Consider the following 15,256-nt stretch of genomic DNA (forward strand, 5'->3'; position numbering starts at 1 on the left):
TAGCCTAAAGTACATTGCTTAATTTAATATTTGATGATTTATATAGTGATGGGGTCAGCATATGGAGCAAGACGTGGCTGGGCAAGTCATTCCAGTCTTTCATAGTGCACACAACAAATGAAAACAGATGTGCACATGTGGGGGCAGGCGGAGGACATGTGTGGTCTTTTCATGGATCATGCGGCTGAAGGTGCTGTAGACAGGGATGATAACATACTCATGCAGAACTTGATAATAGCATTTGTAGTACAGACAAAGTTTTTCGATGTGACCTGTGAGTTAAATTTGTGAGAAGAGCATTGCGTTTTAATTTGGGAACACTTCATGATAAGAATAAGCAGAGAAGATTAACTATAGCGAAACAGTTTTGTGTTGCTTTAGTGTATTGGAAAGATTATTTTGATTAGAGTCTCACAGTGTGCATGCACACTTGTTTTGGCCGTACAACTGCTGCATAGGCTAAAGATTTCAACAATGGTAGTTGAAAGAAGCGTAAAGGATTGGGCAAGTTGGTCAGACATGCTTAACGGAATAATGGCGCAGATCAAGTGACAGGTGCAGATCAAGTACTCTCTTGCTGTCCTGTCACTTGATCTGCACCATTATTCCGTTAAGTAAGGTAGTTGAAAGCTTACAGAGTATAGAGCTTAATTTGTAGAGTAGCATTTGCAGAAAACATTCACTCTTTATTGATATGTGCTGAGCTTGTGCAGGACAACGATCACCTTTCTCACTGCCACTGATTCCAACCTTGCTCGGAAACAGGCCTTGTGGTAGAGCCTCCGCCTCGCATTCAGGAGGTGCTGGGGATCGACCCCAGTGCCACCGGGGACCGGCCAGTTTTCTAATTGCAAGCCGATTTGTGGCCCTTTTTTATTGTTTAGTGCCACAGCACTTCCAATGTAGCTTGCTAATTTTGAAGTATCAGCATAAAATGCAGATTCCTCATATTTTTTGCTTCCTAAATATTCTTGCAACAAGTAAGTTTTCAATATAGGAGCTAGGTTGCGGTCAAGTACAGCACCAGGGTGACTATTCTGTTCTGGTGAGTAAGTGCACTCTCGGTTCTAGTCACTGAGATCATGTAGGCCACACACGAGACCTGGTTATGCAATTCTATCGACATGTAGAGTTTATTCTGTAATTTTTTAAACACGGTGGAGAATTTCACGACACTGGGATTCGAACCTTTGTCCTTTTGCATGTGAGTCCGATGCTCTGCCTCTATGCCATTGTTGCCCTTCTTCCTAGTCAAAATCAAGAGGAAGGAATAAGACTGGGCAAGACATGTAATGGAAAGGCAAGATAACCGATGGCCTTTAAGGGTAACAGACTGGACTCCAAGTGAAGGGAAGCATAGCAGGGGCAGCAAAAAGTCAGGTGTACGATGAGATTAAGAAGTTTGCCGAGTTAGCGTGATGACAGCTGGCACAGGATAGGGTTAATTAGAGTCTCAGATATGGAAGAGGCATTTTTCGTGCCGTGGGAGTAGTCAGGCATGATGATGATGAAAAATTCCTCTAATATATGTTTGACCGTTGTTTATTTCTTCTGAAAATGTGTTAATGTGAGTTATGTGCCATTTGCACATACAGTTTCCAGAAAGGCTGTGTGAGCAGCCAAAACAGTTGGAGAAGCAACCGCTGGCCTGGCTTGGCAGGTGGGCGAGTTGTGCAGATTCTCAGAGATGCCATTTTGTTTTCTTGCTAAAATTAAAGCCAAAGGAAAAGCCACCACTCCACTAAGTAAAACATGTTAAAATGTGGCAGTAACCTTCAAAACAGGTGAACAACTCCTTAAGCCACACTTTCGGTCGCTTCCTCACCTAGCAGGTGAAGCAGCCTGTCGGATCAGATACTTGGCTCTCATCTTCAAAATTGTACTCACAGCGAACAGCAGTTTCTTATTAATTTCAGATAATGCAGACAATTACTAATGTTTGTTAATATCTCAAAGAACATATACCACAGTAATGGCTGCCTTGTGGGAGCTGTTTGCATATAATTAGGTCAGTAGCTTACATGCAGGAATTATTTTCAATCCCTCGTATAATTAAATACAGAAGTCTTTGTGGATACTGACATCATTTATGTGAAAATTAGGAGTTTGTTATAACATACAAGTTATCTTGGCTCTGATGCATTACACTAATTCATCAAAGGCACATTCCAATTAGCATTTTTCATCGCAACAATCAGTTTTACAATGAAAACTCGCTGCTGCCTTGCAGTTTTCATTCTATTTTTAATTTAAAATGGGATACGTTCAGAAGATAGCACGGCACAGGGGGGGAACAGAATTACCAGTAGCAAACACAGGAAACTCTGCCTACGGTCTACCAAACTTATGCGGTCATCTTTGTTAGCTTGCCAGAAAATAAAATCTAGCAGACTGCTGCAATTTTTTCTGCTGCAGCATCAAGTCTTTCTCACATCTGTTGAAGATGAACTGCGAGTTTTCCATGTAGCCCTCCTAACCACCTTTTCTCTGTTTGATGCTATTAAAGTTTTGAAAGCAACGTTCACAGGACGGGATGCTCTTCTTGAAACACAAATATTGTTGGCTTGATGGTGGGAAGCATATTGAGTTCCTTCTTTGCATCCTTTGTTCTTTTATGATTTCTTTGCAGGCACACGCTGACAGCAGCATATTACTTTAGGCTGCATTCATAGCCCAATTCTCATCGTTCCACTTTTCTCATTCATTGTTGCTTAGATTGATGCACCACGCCCATGCTTATAGTTTTCATGTCCTTTAAGTAGTGCCTTCCTCATCAGGAGGCTCATTGACTTTGCCATGCGTTAGGAGGATGTATGTAGATTGACAATTAAACCAGCGTGCAGTTCTTCCTGGAGCCCAAGCGGATGCAGACTGGCTGCTTTATTGTCCGTTACTCCAGCTGTTTTAACTGTCCATTTGGGGTTGTTATTATTTTGCCCTTTTATGTTTTTTGGACACGGAGGAAAGACTCAAAGGATAAATTAAGCGTATCAGAAGGTGTGCTCTTAGCCTGTGCATCTTGCATGGTCAAAGGTCTCCGAATAAAATAGCAGTGTTTAGGGCCACTCTGTTGCATTGCGTAAGGTGAACAATAATGTGGCGGCTTCACTGTGACTTCATGGAAGCATGGTGACTTGTATAAGGATTGATGAACATTTTTGCTTCCTTTTTTTGACTCTAACTACTTGCACAGCACAACGAAGGCCTCTTCCACTGACCTCCAGTCAACCTTGTGGTTTGTCAGCATGAGCCACATCATCCTGGCAAACTACCTACCTCCTCATCTAACCAAACTCATTGCCATCCACTAGTACGTTTCGCTTCATTCAGGATAAGAACCTTGTGTAGTATGACCCAGAAGCTTGAAGAAATGTCTGGAAAACACACTACTTGTGTTTTTAATATTCTTTAGTTCTTTCAACTGTAAGTTTTTAGAATTGAACAGAAGAAGCTTTTACTTCCGGCTCCCTTATGCAGTGTCATTGGGTTATCAAATACAAAAGAAATGTTGTTGCAGTGGGTCTTTGTGACATATAGTCATATATTATTGGGGTGTGTAAATAGTGAAATTTTAAACTACAGATTGAATATGAACATCAAGAAAAAATTCCTTTGAATATATCGCATCGAATATTGCATATCTGTTTAGTAAAAAAAATTTCAGGAATGAATCAACTATGTATGGACATCGCAACCCAAGAAAACAAAGTCAGAGTACCTCAGCACCATGCAAAAAAAAAACAAGCAACGTGCACAGCAATGTATACTTCTTGATTAGGAAACATATAACAGTATGCAACCTGTAATGTACGTGATCATGCTCAATAAGTGAAAAATTGAAATCCATGAACTGACACTTAAGTGGCCACTAATTAATAGCATGATGGGCGGTAAAAGCTTCCTATCTCGTATTTCAGGACACCAGAAGAAATTCCAGAACAACACTATGGTCGCCACATCAAAGGCTGCCTTTCCCCCTCCCCTCCCTTTTTCAATAAAATAACTGCCAAAAATGCGGTGACAGGTTGTGAGGACACTCCATGTCCCAAACAGCGAACAGCAAGTGATTGGCATGCTGAAAGAACAAAGTGGACGTAAAAGAGGGAAACGCACCCTGGCATGAAAACTGTGAGAATGCCAGTATGAAGCAACTGTGGCTCAACTCAGACAGGATATACAGAGTGAAAGCTCTGTCAGAAAGCACTGCAATTATATTAGCGAGAGGAAATCCCGGCCGTGATGCGTCATGTGCCACAAGTGTAAGGTCGAGCTTCCGCTAAGCGCAAGAGAAAATCACGTGACACATAACATGCCGCAACTGGCGAGAAGGCGCGGCCGAGCAGCAGCCAGCAAAGTGGCGAACGTGACTGCCAAGCGCGCTGCTGCGGTGTCGGCGAGTCGCATGGCACGATGGTATAGCCACGAGGAGCGCCTCCTGTTAGAGGCCCAATAAAGAGCCAGTTGACCTTCAGATTCAGCATGGGTGGAGTAGAGCCTTTTCACTCTATTGTAGGATACATCTTAAAAATTCGTTTGAGGCACTTAGATTTCTCTTAACTGCGGGAGGGCGAAAGCCGTTTGTGACTCATTGCACTGATTTGAATTTTCAGCACTTTTTTAAGCGAAATTTATTGCCTCAGGGCATATCAATGATGGGTGAAGGTGTGATGAATGATGTAATAGTGATTGAATGAATGAAAAAAGGCTAGCTGATTTGATAAAATTCAGTAGAGAAGGATGCTACGGTCCCTGCGTCCAGGCAATGTATGAAGCAGGGTTGCTTGGTGAAAGACCCGCTTCCTTCAGGTGCCGGATCCTTGTAGGCTTGAAAGCTGGGCAGCCTCACAGTAAGTGATGAATGTCGGCTTCAATGTCCTTGTCTTTACATATTGGACACCCTGGCCAAGGAAACAAATCTCGGCACTGAGACCACTTCCAAGTGACGGCAGGTGTGAGGGCAACCCCGATCCGTATCCTCCTAAGCGCAACCTCCACTGCACGGGTAATAATAATAATAATAATAATAATAATAATAGGCGCACGGGTAAGACCGCGGGGGAGGGTTACGGCACACGGAAGAGTTCCGTGTGCGGTTCCTTTCTTGATGAAAGGAGGGTAAAGTTGTCCAAATGAAGGAGCCGAGGCAGTTATGAGTCTGGATTCGCAAGGCGGGTCGCTAAGTCTGCCTGCGTGGCTGGAGGTCAGCAGATCTAGGCCTGTGGGACCCACTCAATACGTACTGCCTGCAGGATGCGTGCCGCGAGCATGTGGATGTCCTGACTTATATCTTTGGACAGCGGCTAACACGTCGCAGGAACTGGACAACTTGACGGGCATCAGTGCGGAAGACCACGTGGGCCGCAGGGAGCAGAGTGCTTCTTGAACTGCAACGAGCTCAGTACAAAAGGACAAAGGGGGTTCCGTAAGCTGAAACCTAGAGGTTTGATTTAGGGCAAGTCGCCATGGGCAGTATATTGCTGTTGTTGCTGCGCAGGCTTGTATGCTTGCAGACAACAATGGATCCTTCACGCAGGCTAGCATCTTGTTGCTCAAATTTCTGGCGAAGCAACGATGCCGAGTTAGCAGATGTTGGTCGGCGATTATCTGTTGCCTTGTTGTCACTGAGCTGCACAAACTTCTAGTGGGGGAAGAACTGGCATTGGCGGCAGAAGAATTGAGTGTGACGTTGCATAATTAAGTCCTCAGTCCATGCGTGGAGTGCGATAGACTGGCCTTAAGGCTGCGTGCATCACGGCGCTGCTGCACCAGCTCGTGAATAGTTTTGAGCTGCGCATTCTCTTGTAAAGCTATGACTGGTGTGATGCGTGTGAGGCACGTAATGGTCCTCATAGCCTCTTGGTTCACGGCTTCAAGGTGATCCCATGCATAGGGCTCTTGTAGGATGTTGAAACTGGGCTTGATAAACAATACGTGGCTGCAGAACTGCCCTCACCAATTGCCGTGCAACGAACGAGCCTGCGCCACCCGTTTTAGGAGCAATTCTTCTAATCAAGCCCAAAGTCTAAATAGCTTGCTTTTTTGCAATTGAGAAAGCCATGTAGTCGCTGATTCTATTAAGCCAAGGATTTTTACACTCGGACTTTCCTGTAGTGGAGTGCCTAAGCAAAGACGGATTGGACTTGCAGCAAGTTTACGGCATCCCCAGCGGTTCGCAACCGCCGTGTATGTTGTTTTATGCACGGATAGCTGAAGCCCAATGAACAATGTATAATTAGAGATAACATTAATTGCATAATTAAAGGTAACAGAGGCAGACTGAAGGGCAGCCTCCTGTGTACGGAGATCTTGGTGAGTAGTACTCCACACTTAAATTTATGACGGAGGAGAAGAGCAGCGGGTGCAAGTATGGCAGGGAGATCACGTGACATCACAAGGTCACGTGACCTAATATGTAGCGGACGTATGCAAGTATGAGCCATTAAAGGCTATCACCTTAAAAACAGCAGTTGCTGACACTGGGCCATGATCAACGGCACTTTGTATTACTCCGCTGGCCAAACTATTAACAGTAAATGAAATCGGCTTTTTAATCTTTAACTTTTTAAATGAGCCTGGTATCGATTCTACAGATTATTTTTTTCTGGTGATCAGTTTCTTGTTTAGATGAGAAAACTGTTAACTACGAACTAATTTTTTGTCGTGTAAGAATTTTGTATGGTGGTCTTGAATGTGGGCAGAGCTTCACTGCAGACTTAAGTTGTATCCGGCCATAAAACAAACTTTATCAGTGACAAGCGAGTCAGGGTCTAAAAGCGGTGTAGCCGTAGACTATAGTAGCAAATGTCAGAAACCATAATTATGGGTCTAGGCTATTTTTTTGCCTAGCAACAAGGGCCCTCCTATCATTGGCATGCCTTCAGCTATGCACATCAGATGTGCACGGTCTGCAATGCACCATGCAATAGGTGGGATGTTCACGCTGCTGCCTGCACTGTCAGTGTTCCACAAGTAAGCCTTCTCATTCCAGATGAAAATGGAAGTAGGCATTCCAGCTGGAAATCGAATTTTCCGGTTGGATTTGCAGCTGGTTTCCCAAAATTCAACTGGAGTTGGCATTTTACAGCCGGAAACACAAGCACAGTTTGTGCAAACGCAGTGTCAGGTCACAGCGATAAAGAGGCATCCATGTCCAGCAGCGGAACACAGAGCGCTTCTGTGTGCAGAGCTTGTGCAGGAGAAATGAGAGTGATGAAGGAATTCACCAGGTATTTGTAGGTATTGAGCTGCTTATGAGGGGAATTATTTGAATCAGAACAGCACCAGCAGCAAGGTTATTCAGAAGAGAGGGGTAAGTAGATGGTGTAATGTCAGATGAGCAGAGAGACTTCAAACATGAAACAAAAGGATTAGTAAGGGAACAATTCTGAAAGTAAATAATGATTGACATCTTCACTCAACACACACCATATGAACAAGTTTAAAGTGGTGATAGCCCAACTTTTTGAAAGTAGAAAGAAAATCTGCCATGCCCTATGAGTAAAGTAATTAGAGGATTCATAGTTAAACGGATGGAAGGAATATTGAGCGTATTAGGGATTCAGTTAAATAATTCTGTGCCGCCATTTTTCTCTTGCCAATGAGTTCGGCATAGAAGAAGTGAATAATGGTGTAAAGGGGAACGCACGCAACAGTGTGAAAGGGCAGAAGTATGTGAATCGCTATATTGCCCATCATTACCAGCAGCCAGGTCGGCTACCTCATTTGCAGAAATTCTGGGGTTGCCACAGATATCACATAAAAGAAATGGACAAGAGAAGAAAGCGATAGAAATCTTTCCAAATGGAAATTATTGTTGGGGGTAAATGAAGTAACTGAAGACAGGGCAGAAAGCAGAAATAGAGAAACAGCGTATAGATTAAACTGGGCATAGAATTAAGGAGGGTAGCTAGAAAAGTTATCCCTGGCTGCTTCTGGCTTGTCTAGGGTTGTAATACTGTTTGAATCTCTTTTGCCTGCATTTTTCCAATCAGTAACAATGCATGGCTCTTTGACCCTGCCTTTAGACAAAAGGCTGCTGTGCAGCCGAAGCCGTGTGGCAGTTTGTAGTGCCACTCCATTAGTAGAGGTTACTAGTTTTAACAACCTGCCCATGTTTGTCTCAAAGGTGAAGCATCAATATGCCCATAGGAGGCCAAACAAAATAACAGGCTTGGGAACATGCAGTACCTGGTGCACGTTATTTCAATTAGCAGAAACGTAATATTTCACCAGTGGCAGTCACCATTGTAAATTAACCACATATTGCTTTACATACTCTGCAACAGGCCAATTGTTATGATTTTATATCCCTGGCTTTTTTACTCTGCAGTAGACATTAGACAAAGTGTCGCACTAACTGCAGTCCCTTCTCAAGTTGCATGTGTGTTCTATCTTTTTGGTGCAACTGATGGGTTGATAAGTAGGTTAACAAACTGATTTACTACAGTGTCAGTTGCATGCATCATAATAATTTCAAGATCAAATGGATGTGTTTCTTACAAGTAACCATATTTGACAGTGACTGTGTTGAATTATGATGAAAACCTATTTAATGGGGATTTGTCAAAAATGCAATGAAAGATTAGTGAAATTTGACCTTTTCTTTTTCTGGGATGTGCTGTGTATAGTTCAAACATCTGTACTGCATTTTGGGAATCTATTTATGTTTAGGCCAGCAAGAGGTGCAGGCAGAAAATTCTCGACGACACTAGTGAATCGGAAGATGAGTCTGTTGTGTCTTCACATGGATTGAAAAATGCAGTGAACGAGCTGAAGTACTGGAAACAACGGTACCGTCTCGAACAAGAGCACACTGCTTGCCTGAAGAGGGAACTTGGTTTCTTTAAAAGCAGAGTTAATTGAGCTGCAGTTGAGTTCACGTAAGTTTATTGCTTTGCGTCTGCTGTGCTAGTCCAGAATTCTAATACTAAAACCATAAACAGAAGACATTCAGAATAAAACAGTGAAAAATGTTTTTTCCTTATTTTGTTCAGTTTTGCACATGAACGTAAAACATCATTTGTGGTGGCACTTTCCCCTCAAATGTTGAAGTCTTTTTTTTTTAAAGAATAAAACCATATATATAAACGCGTGTACACAGTAGTATTCAAAAGCGACACAAAAATACTTCAATGAATGACTTCTATAAAAAAGAGCGCTGGTATGTACATTGTCAGGCATTCATGCCTTTATAGGCAGAACAAGTGCTGCGCCTTTTATTTTGTTCTGCTCAATAAATAATCCAATTCGAAACTTTGCAAGCAATCTTCTAAACATATTATTGATTTAGGATTTATTTATACTCTAATCTGGTATTTAAATTAATCTAGACGGGCTTCTGACACTTATTGTGTGGTATCCATCATTTTTGTAGTGATCACAAGTTTATCTGATAGTATATTCCTCCATGCTTCACCTTTAATGTGATTCAATATATGCTTTAGTTTTCTTGTTTGATTGAGTAACTTAAATAACAACAAACGTCAAGAACATTCAGCATCAAAAATGAATAATAAGCAACTTATTTCAACTTCTATTTCTTTGTGATGACCAAGTAATCATATGACCCAAGTCCCGCACTCAAGTTCTAATCCTTGCACTCTCCCTCTCTGCATGATCAAAATAACATCCCTGTCAGTGAAAATGAAGTTGGTCTCAATTTACTTCAGCACTGACTTGGATCTTTAAACCTTTTTTTCTATATATACACAAAATGACTTCAATGAATCATTTTCGGTGTGACCATGACTTCCATTCTTTCATGACTTGGTTTTACTTGGTGTATCTTAAGATTTACTTCAATTATCCTTTAGATTGCAATTTATTTTTATTTTTTTCTTACTACCTCAAAGGTCTTTTGACGGGGTATTACATGAGAGAGCAGGTTACAGAGCCTAACAATGCTTCAGTCGATGATTGGAATACTCAAGGGTCACTATGGAGCACAACGTGGCTGGGAAATTCATTCCATTCTTTCGCAGTGTGCACAAAAATGAAGACAGATGTGTAGATATGCGGGCAGGTGCAAGATAGGTGGTCTTTCCATGGTTTGTGCGGATGGAGGTGTGGTAGACAGGGATGATTATAGACTCGTGCAGAACAAAAAAAATAAATTTGTGATTAGTTTTGCGATATGATGTCGGTTAGTTAAAGGAATATAGACACCTAATTTTGATGCCATGTATTCTTCTCTACAATAATGTGGAAGACACTACTACGCATGAATCACCATGTGAAATTTGCCTACGACTGCTAAATAATTTATAACGCAATTTTTTCTGTCGTGCTTTTTCAGTTTCGGTTTCAATAGCCGAACGATGGCTGTGACGTCAGAGTGCTTTTTTTGTCTCGTGAGGCATGGGAAAACGTTCATATATTAATCGCTTGTTCAAAATTTTAATTACCTGCAGTGCTGAAGCCAGCCTTCCTCAAGAGCCGGAACAACAAAGAATGTGGAAACATCGATTATATGGACGTTTGATACGTTGACGTCAGCGTTCATTCGGTTGTTGAAACCGAAACAGCAGAAGAAATGTGATTATAAATTATTTAGCGGTCGCAGGTGAATATGAGGTGGTAATCCATGTTTAATAAAGCCTTACGCATCATTGCAAGAAAAACACACTCACCCAAAATTTAGCTTTCTATACTCCTTTATGTTTGTGAGATGACCACTGCTGCATTTCAGTTCCATAACACTTTTATGCTAAGAATAAGCAGAGAAGATCAACCTAACGGCGTGGTTTTGTATTGCTTCTAATGTATTATAAATGTTGTTTTTATTACGGTGCCAAACAGCCCATGCATACTCTAGTTTGGGCAGCACAAACGTTACATAGGCTAATGATTTCAACGATGGCGGTTAAAAGCTTACAGAGTATAGAGCTTATAGAGTACCATTTGTAAGGAACGGCCACTCTTCATTTCCTTGTGCTGAGCTTGTGCAGCACATGGATCTGCCTTCTCACTGCCACTGATTCCAACTTCGCTCGAAACCCAGCAAAATTTGTGATTTCGATCTGTTGTGGCTCTTATGTTGTGTATATGATGTCTCCGAATAGTGGTGGAACTGTATTTGTATGGTGAAGTGAGGGGAGTATGCTCAGAGAATCTGTGGAAATGATGCTGTTCTCGGTGTTATCATTTATTATTTTTCTACAGCCACAGAGAAAAAGTAACACTCCACAGTGAAGATGGACACACACACCGAGATAGCTGTACTGTTTTTTCCAATTGTCCTGTACCACGGCACTTCCAATGTAGCATGCCACTTTTGAACCATTGGCACTAAGCAATTTCACACATATGAGCCAAGTTGCGAGCTTTACAATGCACTACAAGAATACAATGTTTTTCACAGGCATTAGTCACACTATTTTTTGTTTTAGCAGCCACGATCCTTGCAGCTTATCATGAACACCTTATGTAAATAGAGAAGGTTTTATCAAGTAGCATCAGCATAACAAAGAAGCTAGTCTAATGTGAAATGGTCACAAACAGCTGGTATTCTGACAGATGAGACAGATTAAAAATGGTATAAAAACAGTGCTCCACAAATATTATGCCATTTATATCCAGCAGAGACAGCGCTCTGAGAAATGGTTGTGAACTCTTTAGTTAGCTCTCGTTTCAAACTGTCAACTCATAAAGCCAACAAACTAACACACACATCAATCTGAGGTTGGACACCTGCTTTTCCTCACTTATTTATGCCACTAACACAGCTGGAACAAATACAAAATGATTCACACAACAGCAAGTTTCCTCAATTGTCAGACAAACATTTATAGGTTCAGTGATATACATGAGTGAATTTATATTGATTGTCACAAAAAGTAACCCACTCAGGCTTCAAGATTAAAAGGAATCGTTTCACACACTTTTAGACGCCCAAATTTCATTGAGGCAAGCTGAAAAACGGCAGCAGCGATAAATATTGGATATAAAGTTTTTGAAAGTCTCGTCAAAAGTAAGTGACGTCATTCATGAATGCTGCGATTTTGCTGTTTTTCATTCAAGTTTGTGAGCTTAGCAGACTCTTGTTTCTTGTACAGGAAAGACTGAACAACATTGGCTTGGGGCATTAGGAACCAATGCTAGTCCTTGTGTCTCTTCTCCTTGTGGTTGGTTAAATATTTCTTCCGACTGAATGTCTTTTGGCACAAGTCACACTGGTAGGGCTTTTCTCCCTTATGGGCCCTCTCATGCCTCCCAAGGGCTAAACGCGTCGCAAAAGCCATGGGGCAGAGCTGGCACTGAAACGGCTTTTCACCTGTGTGAGTACGGATGTGTGCCACCAGGTTTTGCTTGAGTGCAAAGGTGCGACCACAATGTTCACAACAGTAAGGACGCTCGCCTGTGTGTGTGCGCTGATGTCTCAAGAGGCTGGCTTGATGTGTAAAGCTGTTATCGCATTGCAGACAATGGTAAGGTCGTTCCCCAGTGTGAGTGCGCACGTGCGTCTTCAGAGTGGCCATTTGTGTAAAGCTGCTACCACATTCGTCACAACGATAAGGATGCTCGCCCGTGTGAGTGCGCTCGTGTGCCTTCAGATTGCTCTTTTGTGCAAAGCTGCTTCCACAGTCATTACATTGGTATGGGCGGTCGCCGTTATGGACTCGGAGATGCGCCACTAGCTGCGATCTGTGTTTGAATTCCTTTCTGCAGTCGGTGCATTCGTGCAGCTTCTTTCCTGTGGGTTTACCCCGGTGGTTACCCATGCCGGAAGGAGTAGACTTCATGCAGTGGCTCACAGGGCGCCTTTCAGGGGATGAATCTTGCACGACAGGTGCTCCGTGGGAGCCCTGGGTGACAGCTGAACCTGTGTTGTAGAGGCAGAATACTTTAAATAAAATGCCAGAACCAACAATCCACACTTCACTTGGAGTTAGGAAAAAAGTTTAATGTGGAGGGTGCACTCGATAGCTGTGGATGTTGACCAAAAGTTTTATTCAACAAATCGGCTCTAAGGAGAGTTCAGGCCTAAAACAAGATGTCTCTACAGTAAATTCTGCACGCACTCAAAAAACACATTCAGGCTGCAAGAAAAGTTATTGCCACCAAAAAAAAGGGCAGCCTTTCAATCCATCCAAACTTGATGCATTTGATCACTGAACTTACATTATTGGCATCATGACCAACATTGTCCAAAGTCCAACCACGTGGGCCATATAACTGAACAAGTGGCAGTCAACTATGCTTAGGCCAATGCGCAATGCCATTTTTTGTTTTATTAGCTCCTCAGATAAAGTCTAAGGAGGCCAAGGCTAAAGTCTAAAAACCTGACAAGGCCTTGGTCCCTTATATAATTTCTTGCATCAATAAACAGAGATCACAGCAGTGACAGTTCGGTGAGTACTTCACATATCACTGTCACTCACCACAGTTCAGTAAATTGAAGCTTCTGTATCTTTCAAACTGGTCTTTCAAAGACACCCTTCAGGAAACATATATGGAGAAAAAGTGCCGATTCTAACCTGGCAAGTTCTGTCCAGAGGAAACACCATGCTTGCGGTCCCTGGAGCTCAGGCCTGCATGTGAAAAGCAGATTACATCCACTGACACAAAAGATTCTCTTCAGTGCAGTTAGAGCATATTATATTTACTCGTTTAATACCTGCGCCTTGAATTTTAGGAGAAGTGAAGAAAAAGCTGTCTTGATCGAATTTCACAATGCACTTCTAAATAGGGATCAGTTCAATGCACTCTTCTGAAAAAAGATTAAGGTTACCAGCCTTTCTAACACCATGGATGGTACAAATGAAGCACAATCTATTGGAACACCATGATGAGGTGAGGTCATCGGACCAACGAGCGTGGGAGCTGATGAAGACAATGGTGAATTTTCATGGTGCAAGGGCAGCTCTGGCCAAAAAGCACCATGGTGGAAGGCACTTTCGTCTACACAAGGTGGGGGTAATCACCCATTTTCAGGCATTCTGCCCAGCAGGAGCCAGGGACAAAGCTTGTGTATTGTAGCACTGGCGGGTATCCAGTGGCACTGCGAATCCAACACCGCACAACCTACATGTAAAGGTGCATGCTCCAGTGGCTAGACCACCGATGCAGAGTGAACATGGCAATAAGTTGTGAATAAAAGTTCATGGTCACCTTATTATCAGCTGCTGCATTATTCTGGGCAAAATCAGTCCACTACTGGTTTTACAGAATAGTTGTGGTGCATGAAGGCTTGACTCGTGAAAGGGCACCAGTTGGGCAACCAAAAAAAAAGAACACAGTGGGTCAGCAAATCTGATAAGACTGGTGCTACCTTGTAGAACAGATGTGCAGAACAATCAGTTTTGTGAGAAAACTACAAACTTTCTCACAGTACTAACTATACACATAACTGTCACCTGCTCTTAAAAAGCCTCAAAATGGAATAGAAGATGTCAAAATACAGGCTAAATCCATATAGCAACAAATACTGTTTTGAAAGAGTAAGTAATGCTATGCATATCACAAAATGAGCTAATTCACTGGTGATTAACCACATGGAACCATATCATAATCTTCAACAAAGCAGAAAAAATGCACATAAAGCAGTGAACAGCTGCACATACAGTAACACAGAGAATATACAGCATGATACTGACAGGACAGGTTTTGCGCAGCTATAGTTTTCACAAGGCCAGAACCAGCAGACAAAGCAACAGTGCAAAGTGGTGAAGTCACATTCAATTACATTAACATAAATTTTCATACATTTGAGACCATACAACACAACAAAGAAGATCAAGACTGAAGGGTCAAACACAGATGCACGAAAAGACTGATTATTCCAGTGCATGCAGATCTTCGTCCTTGATTTTCTGCTTTGAAAAGCAAGAAAAAACATTGAATCAATTTGCACACTAAGCAGAACGATCACACAATGTCCAGCATAATTGCATTTTGTCCTTCATATGAAGTTTAAGTTTTTCACAGTGACCATCACTTCAGTTCCACAGATCTTGCTTTGACCTTTGTTTAACAGGATGGGTTCTAATTCACCTTACTTTGCACCAAAATTAAAGGCGTCATTTTCTACAATTTGAATTTTTATTTAAGCATAATGTTTCGGAATCAATGATCTTCCTTTATCAAAGTGAGCTCCAGCTGCTTATTTTTCAATTCTCTAAGTCACAAAGTTACTTTACGAATGGCACGCAATGTCTCTGTAACACTGGCTTACTTTTTTCCAAAAGAATGAAACAGGTCCTGAACATTGTAACTGCCCTGAAACATACCAGTTTGACCCAGTCTTCTGGAATGCCCC

At 42.0% G+C, this 15,256-nt stretch overlaps 1 protein-coding gene across 1 annotated transcript in view; it reads right to left on the reverse strand.

The window, feature by feature from the left end:
* LOC144103546 (uncharacterized) overlaps nt 1-15,133 on the reverse strand; it is a 41,605-nt gene extending 26,472 nt beyond the window's left edge. The window contains exons 1-4 of the mRNA XM_077636239.1: nt 14,110-15,133; nt 13,923-13,999; nt 13,476-13,529; nt 12,097-12,820 (exon numbers count right to left, since the gene is read on the reverse strand). Coding sequence (XP_077492365.1) covers nt 12,097-12,820; nt 13,476-13,529; nt 13,923-13,999; nt 14,110-14,129 — 875 coding nt within the window. The 5' untranslated portion in view covers nt 14,130-15,133. The remainder of the gene's footprint in view (nt 1-12,096; nt 12,821-13,475; nt 13,530-13,922; nt 14,000-14,109) is intronic.
* Between the last annotated feature and the right edge of the window lie 123 nt (nt 15,134-15,256).

The sequence above is a fragment of the Amblyomma americanum genome, chromosome 9 (assembly GCF_052857255.1).
Source record: "Amblyomma americanum isolate KBUSLIRL-KWMA chromosome 9, ASM5285725v1, whole genome shotgun sequence".
Classification (NCBI taxonomy): Eukaryota; Metazoa; Arthropoda; class Arachnida; order Ixodida; family Ixodidae; genus Amblyomma; species Amblyomma americanum.